This window comes from Notolepis coatsorum (assembly GCF_963971535.1).
Source record: "Notolepis coatsorum genome assembly, chromosome: 11".
Taxonomy (NCBI): domain Eukaryota; kingdom Metazoa; phylum Chordata; class Actinopteri; order Aulopiformes; family Paralepididae; genus Notolepis; species Notolepis coatsorum.
In genome coordinates, this window is record NC_140175.1 from 85,983,333 (window position 1) to 86,005,036 (window position 21,704).

At 43.1% G+C, this 21,704-nt stretch overlaps 1 protein-coding gene across 1 annotated transcript in view; it reads right to left on the reverse strand.

The window, feature by feature from the left end:
* The window catches only part of LOC311236352 (ras-specific guanine nucleotide-releasing factor RalGPS1), a gene marked incomplete at its 5' end in the record, with an annotated part of 298,894 nt that overhangs the window by 269,239 nt on the left and 7,951 nt on the right, over positions 1–21,704 (reverse strand). The window contains 2 exon segments of the mRNA XM_084324001.1: positions 13,308–13,358; positions 15,653–15,754. Of these exon segments, the coding sequence (XP_084180127.1) occupies positions 13,308–13,358; positions 15,653–15,754 (153 nt within the window).

Sequence of the window (21,704 nt, forward strand, 5' to 3'; positions counted from 1 at the left end):
ACAGAGACAGAGACAGAGACAGAGACAGAGACAGAGACAGAGACAGAGACAGAGACAGAGACAGACAGACAGACAGACAGACAGACAGACAGACAGACAGACAGACAGACAGACAGACAGACAGACAGACAGACAGACAGACAGACACAGACAGAGAGAGAGAGAGAGAGAGAGAGAGAGAGAGAGAGAGAGAGAGATACTTTTAAGCTATGGGCTTTTCCGGTCGAGTTCAGTTGAGTCTGGACAGCGAGACTGATTGATTGATTGATTGAAAACTTTATTAACAGATTGCAGAATGGGTACAGTACAGTACAGCTCAATACATACAATTGTTAAGGGGATGCAGACCAGAGAAAGACTTTCGTCTTGTTTACATCAGGGTCCCCCATTTTCAATTCATCGTAACATATATGACATACAGATAGACAGTACTGCTACATCTATACATTTATGACATACCAGATTTGCAAATACAGTACTGTTTGTGATACGAAAAGAGTCCAGAAAAGAAGTATATACATTTGACGTAGAAACTGTACATTGGAGGAGGTTGGGTAGGTGGGGGGGGGGGGGGGGGGTACTGTACATTGGAGGTGGTTGGGTGGGTGGGGGGGGGGAGGTTGGGTAGGAGTGGGGGGGTGGGGGACACTGTACAACTGTACAAGCAACACTGTACATTGGAATATTGACAAGACCATACTTGGTCATTTTTACTGTACATTGGAGGGGGTTGTGTTAGGACATTTACAGGGGCCAGTTTCGAATTGCAGTCTCCCGTAGGTGTTTTTTGAGAGTGTTTTTGAAAGTGGGTAGTGATTCACATTCCTTTACAGCTTTGGGTAGTGCGTTCCACATTGATGTGGCATAATTGCGAAACGTGTTTAGTCCCTTGTTTGAGCCGAATCTGGGTTTAACATGATTTGTGGAGCTCCCTCTGGTGTTGTGATCGTGGTATTCACTGACCTTTGGGAATTATTTTGACATGTACATGGGTACCTTGGTCGTGTAGTGTATCTTGTAGACCAGGCCCATTGCAAGTTGCTGTACTCTGTCGTCTACTCTAAGCCATCCTAGGTTGTCAAAGTGGGCAGGGGTGAGGTGGGTTCTAGGAGTAAGGTCAAGCAGTAGTCTGACCAGTTAGTTTTGAGATGTTTGTAATTTTGGTTTTAGCGCCTTTGAGGTGCTTTGGTACCATGAGGTGCAAGCATAGTCGTAGTACCCTTGAATGAGTGCTCCTGCCAGAGTCTTCAGGGTATTCTTGTTTACCAGTGAGGCGATCCGGTACAAGAATCGAGTTCGTTGGTTGACTTTTTTTTATTACATTGGATGCCATTTTGTCACAGGAAAGATTTGCCTCTAGGATTGAACCCAGGTAGGTAATTTCATCTTTCCTTGTGACAATATTGTCACCCACTGTAACTGAGAAGCCATCGGTCTTGCAGAGTTTGTTATTTGAACCGAAGAGACAGAGAACATCAGGGAGAAAGAGGCACCCCTCCTGGTGGAGGTTGGGGGAGGGGAGCCACGAGGGAGATAGGCAGCACAACCAAGAGAGATAGAACAGAGCCTTATTCATTTCGTTTATTTTCTTAACTTAAACCTTTTAAAGACTTTCAATTTGTTTTTCATTCTGCGTTAGAAATGTGTTTATGTAATTAAACTATAATTTTTTTATACAAAATAGACGATTCAACGTACGTTGAAAACAAAACAAACTAGTCAGACTACTGCTTGACCTGACTCCTAGAACCCACCTCACCCCTGCACACTTTGCCAACCTAGGATGGCTTAGAGTAGACGACAGAGTACAGCAACTTGCAATGGGCCTGGTCTACAAGATACACTACACGACCAAGGTACCCATGTACATGTCAAAATACTTCCCAAAGGTCAGTGAATACCACGATCACAACACCAGAGGGAGCTCCACAAATCATGTAAAACCCAGATTCGGCTCAAACAAGGGACTAAACACGTTTCGCAATTATGCCACAACAATGTGGAACGCCCTACCCAAAGCTGTAAAGGAATGTAAATCACTACCCACCTTCAAAAACACTCTCAAAGAACACCTACGGGAGACTGCAATTCAAAACTGGCCCCTACAAATGTCCTAACCCAGTTGTACAATAAAGACCAAGCATGGCTTTGTCAGTATTCCAATGTACAGCCCCACCCAACCCCACCCCACCTACACAACCTCCTCCAATGTACAGTTTCCATGTCAAATGTATGTCAGTATTCCAATGTACAGTGTCCCCCCCCCCTACCCAACCCCCCCCCCCCCCCACCTCCAATGTACAGCCCCACCCCACCTACCCAACCTCCCCCAATGCACAGTTTCTATGTCAAATGTATATACTATTCTTCTGGATTTTTTTAGTATCACAAACAGTACTGTATTTGAAAATCTGGTATGTCATAAATGTATAGATGTAGCAGTACTGTCTATCTGTATGTCATGTGTGTCATATGATGAATTGAAAATGGGGGACCCTGATGGAAACAAGACGAAAGTCTTTCTCAGGTCTGCATCCTCTTAACAATTGTATGTATTGAGCTGTACTGTACTGTACCCATTCTGCAATCTGTTAATAAATTTTTCAATCAATCAATCAAACGTTTGTTCGAAATGCACTGGAGGAAGAGATAGGTGTCTCAGCCAGTAAGCGCGTGGGAGGAAAAAATGTCACTCTCCCAGTGAAACTGGCGACTCCACATGTATCAGAGGAGGCAAGTGGTAGTCTACACCCTCCCTAGACTAAACAGTAGGACATCGCAACTAACCCCAAATTGGGGGATGGGAGAAAAGGTGAAAACGCAAACAAATTGCATTTGGTGGTGTAATATGGCACTTGTTTGCTGGAAAATTCACAAGGATAATGTCCGAAAAATTCTGAAACTGAACTCCATTTAGTCCCATCTTTGGTGCAATTGAATGGAAATAGTAGAGAGGAAACTCTCCATTTGCCAAGAACATTTACATAAACCAGGAATGTGTGTCCTCTGCCTTTAATCCTCCCTAACTATTTAAGAGCAGTGGTGCAGCCACAGTCCTGCGACCAGGGACCCACTCCACTTCTAATGCCAATCCCATTTGTCAAGGGAAATAGCAGGAGTATGTGACTAGTGTGCATGTCTTTAACGGTGTGGGAGGGAACCCAGAGGAATCAGGGGAAACTCCAGGGTTCCCACAGACATTGCAAAATGAAATTCAAGGACTTTCAAGTACTTTCCTAAGCACTATTTATCATTTTAAAATGGCATTTAAAAGGATACAATTCACTTTTAAATGCTATTTTTATAGAAAAAAACTCTATTTCTTGATTCAGAACAATTTTATCATGGATGAACAAAACTTTCAATGCGAATGGTTGATTTGAATTTCAAGGACTTTTTTGGCACCTTGATAAAAAATTGGCTATTTTCAAGGAATTCCAGGCCTTGAATTCTGGTAAAAAATCAAGCACTTTAAGCACTTCAAGGACCTTGTGCAAACCCTGAAACCCACATCAACACAGAGAACATGCAAACTCCACACAGAGGCCTCTGGCTGTGAGGCAGAGGTGCTGACCACTGCATCACTGTTCTCACTTGTAAATCTCATTGGTTCCCAACAGTATCTCTATTGTTATTTTTAACTGCATCATTTCCCTGAGCTGCATGTCTGGATGACATCACATCAGCTTGGATCAAAGTCAAACTCATCAACAGCTAATAACTCTCCACCCACATGTTTACGGCTGTGCATTAACAAACCAGCTCAAAACTCATCTCGTTTTGGTCAAGTGCTCCTTTAAAGACGATGAACCGTCACGCTTCACCCTGAAACATGTGTGTTTTGATGAGCCCACTTCTCCCACCGGGTCCATCCTTCTACACGGTGAGGAGACAGAAACAATAACAGGGGGGACTGTGGGGAATACACTGGCTGTAAATGCGTTTTCACAGCAGCTTTTTCATCTCTGTAGCAGAAGCGCTCACCTCTCCTCCCCCCGTCATCACCACCACCGACCATCTCGGTAGATTAATTCGTCGAGTCTGAGGAATCGCAGGCCACCACTGATGAGTCTAGCGTTTGTTCACCTGAGAGCCATGTTTGGTGAGTGTGCGCCAAGATTTTCTCAACACTCCTGAATGTTGAGGGGGTTCACAGGGAGGGACCCGTGTTTATTTCCACAAGCACCTTAATGAGGAGACTAGAGGGGCTCCGAAGGGGAGGTGGGGAGAATGTGTGTTTTTCTCGTCTGGGCGAGTGCAGGGTGGATATACCCAACGGAGAGGGCAGGTGGGCATTAGTGGGGGGCAATGATGAGGGGGAGGAAAGCCCCAAACCAGATGACTTCCCCTGAGGGGAAAAAAAGTTCTGCGATTCCAAAGCTCTAGGAGAGCAGCTATATTGTGAAAAGTGTCATTTAGGAAAAGTTTAAATCCTTTGAGAGCAGCTGGATTATTTTGAGTCACAGTCCATTGTAGAATAGCCTGGCTCTAACTAGACTCCCTCGCCACAGGCCAGGTTAGAGGTCAGTGACTCTCTTTGACGACTCTGACAGAAGGAACCGTGACTTGTGTTAATGTAACCAACAGATATGGATTCTGACTGAAGCGCCTGTTTTCAAATTGACCAATCACATAGAATTTCTCTCTCTCCTGTGTGTCCCGCCTTCTGTGCAGCTAGGCGATGGTTTGAAATTAACATCTGCAAATCAGTGAATCCCTATGCTTTGATTAATGGAACGTATACACAGCAGGCTATTATTCTATTTTGATATAATATAACAGTTAATTAAATTAATAATAAAAAGATATATATAGAATTTATAGATATAGTATTGTGGGTGGTGCTCATGGTGCAAAATTGTTAGAAAATACATTTGCCAGATTTTACGTGATTTCCTTTCATCTAATGTTAATTTGATTACATCTATTTTCATCTTGTATTGTACAATCATTGTTAAAAAAAAAAAAATAAAAAATATGTCCAAAATATTATGTAATGTGAACAGACTGAAAATGTTATCTTAGTTATTAGATAAAAACAGATACAGTATATAAATAATATATATAGTATATCTATTGTATTGCAGATGTTGACTTGTTTTCCGTTGGGGACATAATTCGCAGGTAAAAATAGGTAATATATGGCAATACTATTGTATTGTGACTTAAGTATCATGATAATATCATATTGTGGGGCCTCTGGTGATTCCCACGCCTATTAGAGTGACTACCCATGGGCCAAAGATCCACCTTGCTAGACTTGACTCCTACAGCTCAGATGAATGGAATAAAGGTCTAGCTCGTTATTAAGGGCCAAGGGAGGTACACCATCTCTAGTAGTACTAGAAAAAGAGACTAGAGTAAGCCAGGCTTTGGAATGTATGGGCATGAGGGAGAATGCAATCCTGATTCTCAATTCCATTCCCATCACAACGCACATAAGTAAGGGCTTAAACTTGTCCTGCTGAACTCTGAACTGAAATTGAAGAGGACGACAAAGGAATTGGAACACGTTTTTTTTCACTCCAACATCCAATTGGAAAACATGATAGATAGCTGGTTGGAGCTGTGTGCCACCGGCAGTGAATGAAGCTTGCCCTGGGAATCAGATTACCACTTGAGCCAAAAGCACCTCAACAGACCTCAGGTTTTGAGCCTGCTTTTAGGATAACCGAAAGGAGAGCCGATACAGTACAAACATACAGCCTGTAATATGCAGAGATGATGGAGGCTAGCGGTTAAAACCCTTAGTCTCTGGAACAACATGTACTCCTGTTGGTCTACGACCCAATCCCACCAGAATCTTCTCTACCGTGTCTCCCCTACTCCGTCTAAACAAACAAACAAGGGCTTTAGTGAAGCCAAACGCCCAGCCGACTTCATTCAAATCAAGGCCCAACTGATGCTGTGCAATGTCTGTCCGTGTGTTTAACATAAATTTAGTCTGGCAGAAAGTTTGCTCAAGGCAGACAATTAGGACACACTTTGTCAACTCTGAAATGGTCTGGCACCTATTAAAAAGGTGCTGGAATAATCCTGTAAAGCCCCTGGAAAAGGATGCTCATTATCTACTGGGTTTTTCCACCATTTTATATGATAATGACCTACGATGTTTCAGAGAATTATTCATTTTTATGGTTCCGAGCCACATTTTCTGCCTGAGAGGCTTCCCCGTTTGACAGGCCTGGCGAGAGAAGAAACGCATAACGGTTTTTACTGAGGTGGGATTTGGGGGTTCTATTTTCAAAGCCAAGAGCTATCAAGGTAGATTAGTCTTAACTAGACGTTTACATCATCGCCTGAATGAGACTTGGGAGCCATTTACATTTTGTAGGCAATCCAGAATAATATATCAACTAAGTGCAAGATGTTATTTCTTCCACTAAACAGCACATAAACATAATTTGCAAGTCCACTGTGAGATGTTGCCTGAAACACTGCCAGGCCACCATCGATTTGTCTGCAGTGAAGTATATCAACTTTTGAAACAACTGATGTTACAAGCAGAGGCTTCATCACAGGCCAGCGGAAGAACAGTTGCTAATGTACTGTGAGAGACCAAGGGAAAGACCCCTCGCCCCAATTTAAAATACAAACATGTGTTTAAAAAGATGCTTGTGTGGAGTTGAGAAAGGGGAGTCTTTCAAGCGTCTGGCAGTACTGTAGCCAGTCTGTAGGCAACTTTGTTAATACAAATTTAAATAATAATAACTTTATTTATATAGCACCTTTCATACATGGATTGCAGCTCAAAGTGCTTCACAGCGAATAGCATAAAATGAACATAAGCATGAAATTAGCATACAGTTGACAGAATAAAAGCAATGTATAAAGTGCAGACATAAGAATAGGTATAAAAAGACAATAAAAGCAGTGCAATGTAGAAAGTGCAGACATAAGAATAGGCATACAAAAAGTGCAATAAGTACAGTGTTGCTCGAAAGCATGTGAACCCCCCTGGAACAGCCAGTCCCCCAAACACCCCACACATCAATCCCCACCACATCCCCATCCAAGACACACCCCCTGATAAAAGCACGTCATGACCGAAGGGAAACACAAACAGCTTGGTAACTTTGTAGGTAATAGTCTGTCAATTTGTTGTGCAAGAAAGATAGGTGGAGTGGGCTAAAGCTTTGATCAAAAGTAATTATTCACTGCATTCTCAATGTGCCAAATGTATCCGTTTTTCTATTTTTGCCGGGGACCGCCTAAAATCCCCTCAAGGACCCCCTGGGGTTCCCAGACCTTACTTTGAGAAACCAGTGTCTGATGTTCACTACTAACGTTTTCAGCTGTCTTTGAATATCAACTCTTGGCAACAACCAAAAATAGGTCAGTTAAGCTTAGTTAATGTGTTTTCCCATTAAGTTAAACTAAAAACGCATTTAAATCTTGCAACAAATGTCCCCTTAAAAGGGCTCTTCAGAGGAAACAAGTCGTCTGAGGTCTGAGGCTGTGATTCACAAACTCTGCTCCTCTTTGTAAATCAGCATCAAGACTTACAATACCTTTACCATTTATACTTCAGACAGTACGACGGCCTGGAACCTTGGCTTGCTCTGGGGCCTTCTTGAGTATGTCTGCACTTTATGTGCTCATTTCATGTCTATTCTATTCTACTACTTATTGCACTGCAAAACATAAACAAGGTGGCCTGTTGGGATGTTGGATCCTAATGTGAAAAACTGATTTTATATGTCTGCACTTTATGTGCTAATTTTATGTCTTTTCTCTGTTGTGAAGCACTTTGAGCTGCAGTTTCTGTATGAAATGTTCTATACAAATAAAGTTGTATTATTATTATTGAGTAGACATGACCCTATTCTGAGGCCGAAGTCTATTACATGAAGCAAGCAAAGAGTTGGAAAGTCAGGACTGAGGCCCTTTGAGAGCAACTATAAGTTGGAGGGCTATAAAAATAAAAACAGTTGAAATATTTGGTTACTGCCAAACAAACTAATAAATTATATTTCCTCTGAACAGAATATTGTCATTGCCACTTGACTCCACTCTTCCGATACACTTCTGTGTAAAAAGAAAATTCTGCTACTCCACAGAATGATACTGAACCTATTCAGGCTATTCTCAGTCCTCTCTCCACAATGGTGGAAGGAACTTCCCACCAGTTAGGACAGCTGAAAGAAAAACTACTAACCTTTGTACCGTCTTTTACTATTATGCACTTTGCTACCAAGTAATCTACCATGCCTCTATTACTACCTATACTATGCTAATAATGTCTATACTACTATGCACTCAAGACTGTAGCACTCAAGTTCGACACTGTTTGACGAACAATATCTTTTAGCTTTAGCTGCCAGAGTTGCACCCTTCCTGCTGACTTGTTGTACACAACTTGTGAGTCACTTTGGATAAAAGCATCAGCTAAATGACTAAATGTAAATGTTGTCAAATAAATTCAGGAAATCAGAGTGGTTGGGCTGTGCTGGTTTATGAGCAGGCAAGGGGGCATATCACACACACTTGTGACGTCGCCAGTTCAAATCCAACTCATGTCTGACCGCAAACTTTCTCCAATTTGTCCAAGTGTAATATGGCAGCAATTACTTTAAGACCTAAACCAGAGGCAGCGTTGACTTGGTGTGGCTAGGGGAGAGGAATTCCACAGAGGAGGAGGGAAGAGGGGGACACTTCAGTAAACACCCATGGGAGAGGTTTCACAGGCTCCAACCAACCGACACAGGAAAGAATTGTAGGCCTTTCCAGTGCTCTCAAGAGTAGAGCAATCTTGAATCAGACTGAGAAGGCAGTAAGCTATTCTCCAGGTCAAGGAAGAAATGATGAATTAAATTAAAAGGAATGTTACAGTAATTGTACTTAATCATTCCAGCTTTTGAATCTGTCAATCTGTCCTCCAAGTAGGGCTGGGTATCGTTTAAACATTTTCAATACCGGCGCCAATACCGATAGCTGGGATTCGATGCAGATACCAACGCTTTTGATACTTACTTACTTTGCTACGTTGCGTGTGCCACGTGAGCCTGAATTAACTTAAATTAGAGCAGCGAACACACCTGTAGAACCCTAGAGGCTGGTTTGGTAGCCAGGCGGGTCGAGCGGTGGTGGGCTGGGTCATGCTACAGTATATACCACTGTGTCTCTAATGGAGCGAGACCTTTTAAAAGTGATAAGGGGAGGCTGTGAACAAACAGCTTTCATGGCAGGGTCAGTTTTCAAGACGTGCCAGTGTTTTAACACTGCGTTCCTGATGTTGTTTGCCACGGAAGAAAATTCTGTAGACGGTGGAATGAACTTCCGTTCCTACCAGTCAGGACAGCTGAAACCAGTCCAATGTTCCGGCATAGACCAAAAACACACTTCTTCAATATCTGGAAAGAACATTTAAGATAATAACACAAATAAAAATATCCTTTGTGCTTTTCCTTTCTTATACTATTTTGCACTTTGCTACCAAGTGATGATGATGAATACCGGTAGTTTTATTTTCGGTCTTTGTTTACAGATAAATCAAAAACACACATGTGTTGGACTTTCAAAAGGAAAAGAAAAAAAGAAAAAATCACAAATGTACATATTCAAAGTAAGCTCACACACAAAATCCAAACTCAATGACCGAAAAAAGGAATAGGCTGAAGCACATGCTTATTTTTGCCTATCCTTTACAATTCTTAAAAACTAAATATACTTTAATATAAGAAAGAAAAATTTAAAATATTTCTACTGTGCCTATATTACCACATACTATACTAATATAATGTCTAAACTACAGTTACTATGCACTCAAGTGCTGACTTGTTGTACACAACTTGTAAGTGGATTTGGATAAAACCATCAGTAATTTCTAAATGTTAAATGTAAATGTAAAAGCAGGGTCGAGGGGAGGGCTCATAATGTTTTTTTTTTTACCAATAAGTGCACATTGCCTTTTGGTAGGCTGGGTTAATGTCCCAAATCAGAATATCCTCTGCTGTGGAAGTGTTTCTATAGATTTGAAACGCTGCCTCTGTTTTAAAAACGTCTGTGAAGTCATAGAAATTGACCCACTAGTATGTTCTGAATCAGTCTTTTGGGATGATTGCTATCTGCTCTAAGAAGGGTATTTCTACTGGGGGGGGGGGGTCTTCTATAGATCATGAATCTCTCAAGCCAGCCTATCTCTTCCACAGTCTTCGAATGCTCCAGAGATGAGCTGTAAATGCAGCCCATTACAATTTGAGAAGAGGAAGCCGTCATCTCCCACCAGGAAAGCTCTTCAGACCAGAAAGTATTTGAGCAATAAAAATAATAATATATTTTTGAATTTCCAGCAACTGGGCATTGACTAATTTGTTTTCCAGTATGATTGTTTAAGCGACTGCACAGGGAACACGGAAGTGAGGAAATCCACCTTATTCAATACCCACTTTCAGAGCTGCTGAATTACAGACAGGAAGTGAGGAAATCCACCTTATTCAATACCCACTTTCAGAGCTGCTGAATTACAGACAGGAAGTGAGGAAATCCACCTTATTCAATACCCACTTTCAGAGCTGCTGAATTACAGACAGGAAGTGAGGAAATCCACCTTATTCAATACTCACTTTCAGAGCTGCTGAATTACAGACAGGAAGTGAGGAAATCCACCTTATTCAATACTCACCTTCAGAGCTGCTGAATTACAGACAGGAAGTGAGGAAATCCACCTTATTCAATACTCACCTTCAGAGCTGCTGAATTACAGACAGGTAGGCGGAAGTGTTTGGGAATTGCCGACACGTCTGTCTTGAGACACTAATAGATTGTTGAACCTAATGTGATGCCGCTGCCCTACAGTATACGTTGAGATCCTAGAAATGTATTTGATCAAAATAATATTCTGAAGTGAAAGAAAGTAATGTCGAAGTAGAATTGATGTAGGCCTACTCTTTGAAGGCTCATTTGAGGTATGGATGAGTCATTGACATACCTAGGCTCCACCACAGGGAGATCTTAAGAGTGGTTAGATGAGGGATTATGGATACATTTATCTTCCCAAATTATTACTAGACAGGCGTAGGACAGCGAGAAGGAACTACCTAATCTCACGCCCTGGCTCTGAAGGAGTCAGCATATTGAAAGAAGTTCTTAGATAAAAATCAACTCCGTAAGTGTCAATAAAAATGTATTAGGGGGCAGAATGCCCTCAGGACAAGTACTTATAATAGTACTGATAATGTGATATGGCCTGAAAGCCATGTGGGATGCAAGTGTAGGCTTCGCACATCTGGAGTGGCTAAAATCATATTGGGTTCATGTTCAAAAGTGTCAATTACTTTAAGGACATCTGTTGTGCACAGTATCTCCTAAATAGGAAGGACGTTTGAGAATTTTTTTTTAAATAAAGAAGTCAACATATCGAGACCTGTGTAAAGGTTCCGTTACACAACTAATACTTGAAACAATAGGGGGATTCGTGTATTGTGAGTAAGATATAGAATACAGGACAAAAAATATTTATCTTCGTCAGTAATCCAACCTCTTGAGAATGCCATTTCTATACATGTATGAGGCCCCGGGTTCAATCCCCGGCATCTCTTCACTGTATGCCCTGGTATGTATGTGGTGAATAAACTCTTGAATCTATATACATGTGTCAATTTCTTCTTTAATGTATTCTGTGGGATTAGAATTAAGGGGGGTAGTTACAGTATCTCTTGTCAGTGAGTTGTGATCTAATCCCCTTATCATATTGTTCATGACTCACAACCCCCACTTTTTTTCTGCAGGGGTGGATGGTGATATCAGTTGTACGTTCCAAATTTTGTAAAGCTCAGAGTTCATTTTCAGAAATATAATTTTTTACAAGGAACTCTGTTCTTACAGATATTTTCCAGTAGGTTATTATAGGCGACAATAGCTGGAGTAAGGTTGGAAGATATTCAGAACCTGGATTTCTTTTTGAAAGGTGTAGCCGTTTGATACTTGCATAGTCAGTCTCAGTGCTTATATTCACTATTCCCATTAGTGAGAAGAACACTGGATCTGGGAGAGAAACTGTATTCCAGATGTAACGATCTGATGAACTCGAAGCAATCCACTTTCAGTTCAAAAGGATCAACAAAGAGATCCCGTTTCAGTCGGCTTCAGATTCTGTCCTGATATATTGATCGCCATCTGTTGATGTTGCATTGCGTTGCCAAGGGTTCTCGAGGGTTTTTCCAGAATGGACCTGTCTCAAACCCTGCCCCCTTTTCTTGATCCTCCAATCACAACTGTCGCTTACCTCGGACAAACTTGGTTTGTCCGAGGTAAGCGACAGTTGTGATTGGAGGATCAAGAAAAGAGGGCAGGGTTTGAGACAGGTCCATTCTGTTGGGAGCTCCGGCTCTGTGATGGCTGGCTGGTTGTTTGAAAAAGGACACCCATCGTTCTCTTGTGAATCAACAGCAGCACACTGATGCAAGAATATGACTCCTACTTATGTTTCACAGACAGGATATTTACTCATTTGTTTCATCCTTTATATCCCAGGAAGGTTGACTTAAGCACACACAATGCCAAGCTTCACACTCAGTGTTATGCACATCCACTGCTGGGGAACTGCCCTGCTGCACTAACCACAGTCTTCACTGGAGCAGTTGGGAGGTTCAGTGTCTTGCTCAAGGGACGATAGTTGTTGGGAAGAGTGACACTCATTCACTTCCCCCACTGGTCTGGTTTAAAGGTTGAACCAGCAACCTCTCCATCACAAGCCTATCTCGGTTACTGTCACTCCGGGATACAGTGCACAGATACTGTGTCTGTGGATGGAAGAGGCAGGAGCACTTGTGTCTGCAGAGGACCAGTGTTACCACAAACAAGCTGCCATTTTGACTGCTCCTTAATAAGAGCCTATTATACGTAAAGATCACTCTTGCAATCAACCTATCTAATGAAAAAAAAAACATCAATAATACATACAGAAAAAAAGAATATTATATTACAAATAATTATAATACATACAGACCCTCATCTGCACCTTTTTTATTTAATTATATTGTTTACAATTTTCTTTCTCATATTTTTATATTCAGATGATCTAATTGTTTCTAATCTACTGTGCATAGAAGAGAGAAAAGAATACCAGACCAGAGAGGGAACAGGCTCCACAGATCTGTTTAAAATGTCCCAAGTATCCATTTACCACATGCATCAGAACCCCCCCCCCCCCTTAATTGTTCTGGTCTGTATTAGCGTTGAAGTTAATTGCTATGAGCCACCTCTGCTTCTCCTCAATCATAGCAGCCAAACAGTGCACACCCAGGTCTAGAATCAAGCCGAGGTTGGTTTAAACATCTTTTCCAATAATGACACAGCTCTCTTACCTCTGGTTGTATTGCTTTGAACACTGGAGCATCCATCCGGGTGATTTGACTCTGGAACAAGAAGGAGTGGGTGTCAACTCACCACTTCCCAACATACATCACAGTAATTACATTACACACACCTGCCTGATCGCGTGAATACTTTCGGCAACCAACATGCCCTTCCGCGTTGCTCTGATTGGCCAGCCCTCTACGCTCGTTTTCCCCCTACGCCGGTAACGCGCGCATGCGCATTATCGCCGGCCAATCAGAGCAAAGCGGAAGGGCATGTTGGTTGCCGAAAGTATTCACGCTGCCTGATCAGGGGTTGCTTTCTATGCACTGTGAAGGAAATCAACTGATGTATATGTATCATCATAGTGACGGAGAGCTGTATATTATGAGGCTAATCGGAGAGATTCAATCAGGACGTCTTTTTACATCTACATCCTACAGCAATTTGTCTGTGTGACAATGGCACAGATACAAGTTACGATACAAATACAAGTTCCACCGTACCTGTATGACAGACACACATGGTACAATAACTGACAACAGTATGGAGGACACAGGGACAACAGGCCCTCACACACAAGGCACAGGGACAACAGGCCCTCACACACAAGGCACAGGGACAACAGGCCCTCACATACAAGGCACAGGGACAACAGGCCCTCACACACAATGCACAGGGACAACAGGCCCTCACACACAATGCACAGGGACAACAGGCCCTCACATACAATGCACAGGGACAACAGGCCCTCACACACAATGCACAGGGACAACAGGCCCTCACATACAATGCACAGGGACAACAGGCCCTCACACACAATGCACAGGGACAACAGGCCCTCACACACAATGCACAGGGACAACAGGCCCTCACACACAATGCACAGGGACAACAGGCCCTCACACACAATGCACAGGGACAACAGGCCCTCACATACAATGCACAGGGACAACAGGCCCTCACATACAAGGCACAGGGACAACAGGCCCTCACATACAATGCACAGGGACAACAGGCCCTCACACACAATGCACAGGGACAACAGGCCCTCACACACAATGCACAGGGACAACAGGCCCTCACACACAATGCACAGGGACAACAGGCCCTCACATACAATGCACAGGGACAACAGGCCCTGACACACAATGCACAGGGACAACAGGCCCTCACATACAATGCACAGGGACAACAGGCCCTCACACACAATGCACAGGGACAACAGGCCCTCACACACAATGCACAGGGACAACAGGCCCTCACACACAATGCACAGGGACAACAGGCCCTCACACACAATGCACAGGGACAACAGGCCCTCACATACAAGGCACAGGGACAACAGGCCCTCACACACAATGCACAGGGACAACAGGCCCTCACATACAAGGCACAGGGACAACAGGCCCTCACATACAAGGCACAGGGACAACAGGCCCTCACACACAAGGCACAGGGACAACAGGCCCTCACACACAAGGCACAGGGACAACGGGTCCTCACACATGACACAATGCACAGGGACAACAGGCCCTCACACACAATGCACAGGGACAACAGGTCCTCACACATGACACAATGCACAGGGACAACAGGCCCTCACACACAATGCACAGGGACAACAGGCCCTCACACACAATGCACAGGGACAACAGGTCCTCACACACAATGCACAGGGACAACAGGTCCTCACACATGACACAATGCACAGGGACAACAGGCCCTCACACACAATGCACAGGGACAACAGGCCCTCACACACAATGCACAGGGACAACAGGCCCTCACACACAATGCACAGGGACAACAGGCCCTCACACACAATGCACAGGGACAACAGGCCTTCACACACAATGCACAGGGACAACAGGCCCTCACACACAATGCACAGGGACAACGGGTCCTCACACACAATGCACAGGGACAATGGGGACCAAATTGCCTCAGAATGTCTCAAAATTAGGGATGTCCGATATTATCGTCCGATATTGGCATAAAAATGTGATATCGGAAAATATCGGTATCGGTTTTCAAAAAAAAAAAAAAAAAAAATTACATTTATTTAACCTTTATTTACCCAGGCAAGCAAGTAGGAACAAATTATTATTTTATTTATTGTCAAAGTATGCATAATGTTGTGTTAATTACACGACAAGATATATGTAATGTTAATTACCTGAAATTATTCAGTTTTTTGGGGGGGGGGAACCCTGCATATATCGGTATCGGTTGATATCGGTATCGGAAATTAAGAGTTGGACAATATCGGTATCGGTAAAAAAGCCAATATCGAACATCCCTACTCAAAATGAAAAAATGAAATGGTCTGTTGTTGTTTCACCATACTCACAGCAAAGTCCTCTGGCGTCACCTTCAACACATCAAAGACGACGGCATCGTAGCTCTTGGCGTAGTCCAAGCCTATGTCCAGAGAGTCGGAACTGCTGCTGAGCTGAGGAAGCAAATCAATCATGATTATGTTAGTATATAGATGTGGATATAGATGTGATGGATTTGAACCTACATTGTGATTACATGATACACACACGACTGCTCATTAGAACACCCAGGTGTCGTGTTTCTAGTCCAAAGACCTCTCACGACCAATAGTACTTTGTCAACTAAATCGATTCATTTATTTAGGCTGATTTAAGCTCATTATAGATTATTATAAGACCACGGTATATTTGTGAATGATATTGGATGCCAGAGGGACACATAATTTTCCTAGAAGTCTTATAGTAAACTACCACCCTTATGACCGGTAGTATTCCATTAGTAGTATTCCATTTTGCGTTCACAATATTCCAGATAAGCTCCGATGATGAGAATCCCCCAGTTACCTGGGAGTTCGAGGAATGTACAGTTTAGTTTCGTTTATTTATTTAGCACATTATATAAAAAATAAAAAATAAACAGTGCTAGGAGGGAACGAACAGCTTGTACAAAGTTCCACTCCCATCCCAGTATATACCGCCTTCTCTCGTTCACTGTTGGGTTTTTGTGGTCTGTGTCAGTTCTGCTTCCGTTATGCTATTCAGTGAAGAGAGAGATCTGGCTAAGTTGTCTTTCCGTTATGCTATTTATTCAGTGAAGAGAGAGATCTGTCAAAAAAAAAGAGGGAAAAACCCGCTGAGAACCCCCCCCCCCCCCCCCCCTGAGAGCCACCACCACCACTATCTTCACCTCAATCTATAATGGGTGTCAACTGCACTGCCAGACCACTCCACATAGTTGCCTCCTTCGCTCTGTCGAAAGCTCCAAATTCACAATGTCCCAAATTCAGCTAAATCCATGCCCTGAGAGCAGGCGGATGAGGGGGGTTTCCAGCGCATAGCTACCAGCTTCTTTGCTGCAGTCAGCCCAGAGTTCCTGTTTCCATAAGTGACACCAAATTAGAAAAGTTATTCAGAATTAACACATAGGGCTATCAGAGAAGAGCTAGATTATGATTAGATTAGATTCAAATGTATTGTCATTATACAGCAGTATACAAGTACAGTACAACAAGAAGTAGTTTGGCATCCAACCAGAGTGCAATGTAACAGTACAGTGCAATAGTAAAATACAATGTACAGGTGATTAAACTGGATATAGTAGTAATATGTAGAGTGATACATATATAAAGAGAGATCCGTCTTAAATTATGATTCCATTGTGTTATTCAGAGAAAAGAAATCCGTCTTAAATTGTGTTTCCCATTTCTACCTGTTTTTTTATCCACTTTTTTCTCCTCTTTTTCTCCCATCCCAATTTTCCCTGTCTTGAACGTTGCTCGCATGTGCCCCCCACTGGCCGGTTGTAGGGAGGATAGAAGCCCATCGCATGTCCCCTCCGATACATGTGTAGGCAGCCAGACGCATCTTTTCACCTGCCAGCATGGACTCTCATTTGCAGAGGAGTAACGCGTGCGAGGCTCACACTGCCCCCGCCATTTTCCTGTCTCTGCTGTGCAGGCGCCCCAACCGACCTGTAGGAGTCACTGTTTACAACGTCCAGATTACCACCGATCAACTTCCCACCCGCTAACTCTGCCAATTGAGTTAGTATGACGGCCGGCCCAAGCCGGAGGCAACGCCGACAGCCGGATTCTATACCGGTGTCTCGTGCATTGGTGACGAGCGCAATGTCCGCTGCGCCACCCAGCCGCTCCATTTCTACCTGTTTTTGTAATGTTCTTATTTAATGCTTTATAACTGCAGATGTAAACATCCCGAAACCATGAGTAATGGCTTAAATTAAAGTAGACCCTTGTACCTAAAGTAGACCCTTGTACCGTTATATATAATGACTTGAACCAATGAGTTTAATTATTCGAGGAAAATTAGGGGCAGTGAAATCACACTTTTCTTGAGGGAAATAAAAGTTGCAAATCTTGTGTTCACAGTGAATCTCTCAAACTTTACATTTTCTGGTTCACGCACTTCTTGTCCACGTGTGTACCAAATTTGAATAGAGCTATCAATTAAGACTACCATGTGCGAAACAAAATAAAATGAAGAGATAGGGGTCGGGTCTTGTTAGTCTCAACTTTCCAGTCGTACCCAATTTGCAATTGGAAGACTGTTTAGGAACCTCAGTATGAGAAATAGCAGAACTAGTCAAATACACCATTTTTGAATAGGCAAAAATAAAATAGTTTTACTTCATGCAAGAAAACTGCATGGTTTTTGACAAAGACTGCATGGGATTACCATAAAGTGGGCATGTCTGTAAAGGGGAGACTCATGGCTAGATTGGCTACCCAAAGAAACCAATTCTCATTCATTATTATCTTGAGGTGAGAGGATCTTTTTTTAAATAACCATGCCATTTTCTTCCCCACATCAATATGTTGTTTAACCTTGCCAAACATTGGGCGGCTAGGTGGTGCAGTGGGCAAGGCACTCACCACCAATGCTGGAGACGCTGGGTTCGCGTGTTCGAATCCAGCTCTCCACATTGTTTTCAGTTTGGCTGGTTGTCCGTACTAATACAATTGGCAGTATTAGAGGGTGGGAAAACTGATGGGTGGGTCCTGGGCGTTGTAAACAGAAAAATACCCCTACAGTTTGGTCGGGGCGCCTGCTCAGCAAAGGAAGGATCTGGAGGGAGGTAGTGTGACCTTCCACGCGTTACACTCTCCCAGTGAGAATCTGCGCTGTCAGGCTGGCTGCCGGCTGGCTGCGCATGTGTCGGAGGATAGCATGTGATAGTCTCCGGCCTCCCGGACCAACAGTAGGGGGGGTGGGTGCGCAACAACCAGGAAGGGAGTTGCGAATTGGCATAACGACTAACAGTGGGATGGGAGAAAAATCGGAAAAAAGAGGAGGGGGAAAAAAAATTAAAAAAAAAATTAAAAAAAACCTTGCCAAACATTAGCCCCATTGCCGACAAGCTAGCATGACATGTACCTGGATGGATTCTTTAGATTGTTTAGATAACCACTACTACCTTCACGCTAGCTTAAGGAATGAGCATGCTACAGTAATTGAATTTGGGATGCCGTCATCTCAACCACTAGGGGACCTGGCTGGAAAAAGGGATGAGAAGCTGGCTTTCGCCCCAGTGTATCACAGGCCTGGCGGCACTTGGTCTATTTAGCATTCCACTTGACCTTCCACATTACCTACATGACTTGAGTTGAGTTGCTGGCTACTTCCGTACCACTTTCAGACAAGGGGGCAGAAACTGGATGCGAAAGGACATCGACACTTAAAACCTGTGGAAATGCTGATCCAGCACCAGACAGGCGGCCTTTCCATTCACAAAAAGCGTGCATATTGTGAATGGCGGCGTTGTCAGCTTGAATCAAGGATTACATATAAGTAAAAACAGATGCCATGTTCCTGGCGCACGGCACCGCTCAACTTATCATAATACGCCGTAAGCCCGGCTGAAGTTTTCCTTGCCCCGTTTATTTTATTGTCAATCTGTTCTGAAGGTTGACATTCCATCCATCCATCGGCTAACGCCACTCAACCCTGACCTTTAAATCTTCAGAACAAAGTGCAAAACACTTTTTCTGGTAAGTCTTTTCAACCTGGGTATTTAACCGATGCCGCTTTTTCACTGCCGATACAGATTGAAAAATGTCAGTATCGTCCGATAACACCGATCTGATCTATTGCTTTTACTGAACAGTACTGAGTCAGACCATTAGTTTGGGGTTATTGGACAAAAACATTATTGATTTTTCTTGATTAAGGAGTGATCTAACATGCTTCTATGTGTCTATGTGTATCCGATTTGAATAACAATTCTCCAATAGCCTATCCGTTATCCGATACCAGTATCGGTACATCCGTACTAGGTTTTTCTAGGGGAAAAAAACAAATCCTAGTTATCTCCAAGACCAGGGCCCCTCTATCCACACAGACTCCCACCGCAAACCACAAAGCCCAGTAGTTTCTGCTCAATCTGGCAGGCACCCGCTCGGAGTGCCATGTGACACGGTAGTGTAGACTCCAGTAGCCCAGCAGAGGGGCTGGCGGGAGGTTCTGTGCACCTTCAAAGTGAGGTCCCCCCCCTCCATACAGAGCCAGCCTGAGCTTGAACACTGCCAGGGTTAGGGGTCCCCCCCCCTCCACAGAGAGCCTGAACACTACCAGGGTTAGGGGTCCCCCCCCTCCATACAGAGCCAGCCTGAGCTTTAACACTGCCAGGGTTAGGGGTCCCCCCCCTCCATACAGAGCCAGCCTGTGTAGGTTTGAGATAAAAAATTATTCCATCTTCTCTTAGTGTAGTGCAGGGTACGACATTTATTTTATGTCTGGTTTTATTGTGTTTGTTTTTATTGTGTTTCTTTTTTATTGTTAGTGTTTTTATTGTGTTTTTACTGTATTTTTATGTTTTCCATCGAGGACCACTTTGGAAATAAGTGTTTTAAGAAATGCTTTTAAGTGCAATCCTCTGGAGTGCAGGGTCATGATACAATGTTATGTATGATACTTGTAATTTTCCTAATAAAACCAAATAAAATCAAAGCCTGAACGCTGCCAGGGTTAGAGGTTCCACATCGCTGTGCAGCTCAATACTGGCTGCTGACCAGTACAACTTACTACCATAGTATCTTTTTATACAATGGCATGCAAATATCTTGATTCAGATTGGCTGAAACAGGCAAGTTAGCCGTTGTTATTTCGTATAACACACTCCACGTGACCCCAGATCCCTCCCACAACCAAATTACTTTTTCTTCCGCCATAGATAGACAAATGGAAGTATGAATATATTTTGAACGAATCCTCCAAAAAAGATACAGTCAACTGGAATATGTTAGTTCGTTACACATGTGTTGGATTATGTAATTGGTTTGTCATGACCCATTGTGAAACAAAAGAAAAATCGCAGGCTTAAAAAAAAGTTTTTTTAATGGCCGTCGATTTTTTTTTTTTTTTTTGTCAGACTTGGATCTAAATGGTAAATGGCTGCTTTTTTATATAGCGCTTTTATCCAAAGCGCTTTACAATTTGTTACTCACATTTTACCCATTCACTCACAGATTCACTCAACACATTCACTCACACATTCACACACAGATGGCGGAGGCAACCATGCAAGGTGCCAACCTGCTCATCGGGAGCAATTAGGGGTTAAGTGTCTTGCTCAAGGACACATCGACACGCCCGGAAGGAGCGGGAATCGAACCGGGAACCTCCGGATTGCCAGACGACTGCTCTACCTCCTGAGCCACTGTCGCCCCCCTGATCTACTTTCTCTGTAGATAGTTTTGTGAATAAATCTCCATTATGCTTCAATTACTGTGTGTTTATTGTATAGCAATAAGGTTGGGTGAATTCGGCCATTGTATAAAAGCATTAAATCACTTGAAGTCGTGTGTTATACTCATTAGATCACGCCTAGGGGGGGGGGTCTAACGACCCTACGCTGCACGTCGGGCCTAACAACCACCCCTAGGCGTGATCTAATGAGTATAAAACACTCCGTCGCGTGATGTACCGCTTAAATACATCACTTTACATATGAATACAACAACTCTGTACATACATCTTATTAGCACTATTACACTCAATAGTACCAATTTATATATTGTATACCCAGTTTAATCACCTGTACATTGTATATTACTATTGCACTTCATTGTTACATTTGCACTGTGGTTGGATGCCAAACTTATTCCGTTGTAATGTACTTGTGCTGTATAATCACAATGAATTTGAATCTAAATCAAAAGTGTAGACTAGGTACCTACACACAGACAGTATTAGGAGATCCATGCTCTGTGTAGCTTGATAGGTAAAGCATTGCACTAACACTGCCAGAGTTGGGGGGCTGCATTCCCACTGGGCCCACTGTAATGGACACATTCACCCATTCACTCACACACCGATGACACCATGCACGGTGCCCACCTGCTCCTCGGGAGCAGTGAGGGGATAAGAGACTTGCTCAAGGACACT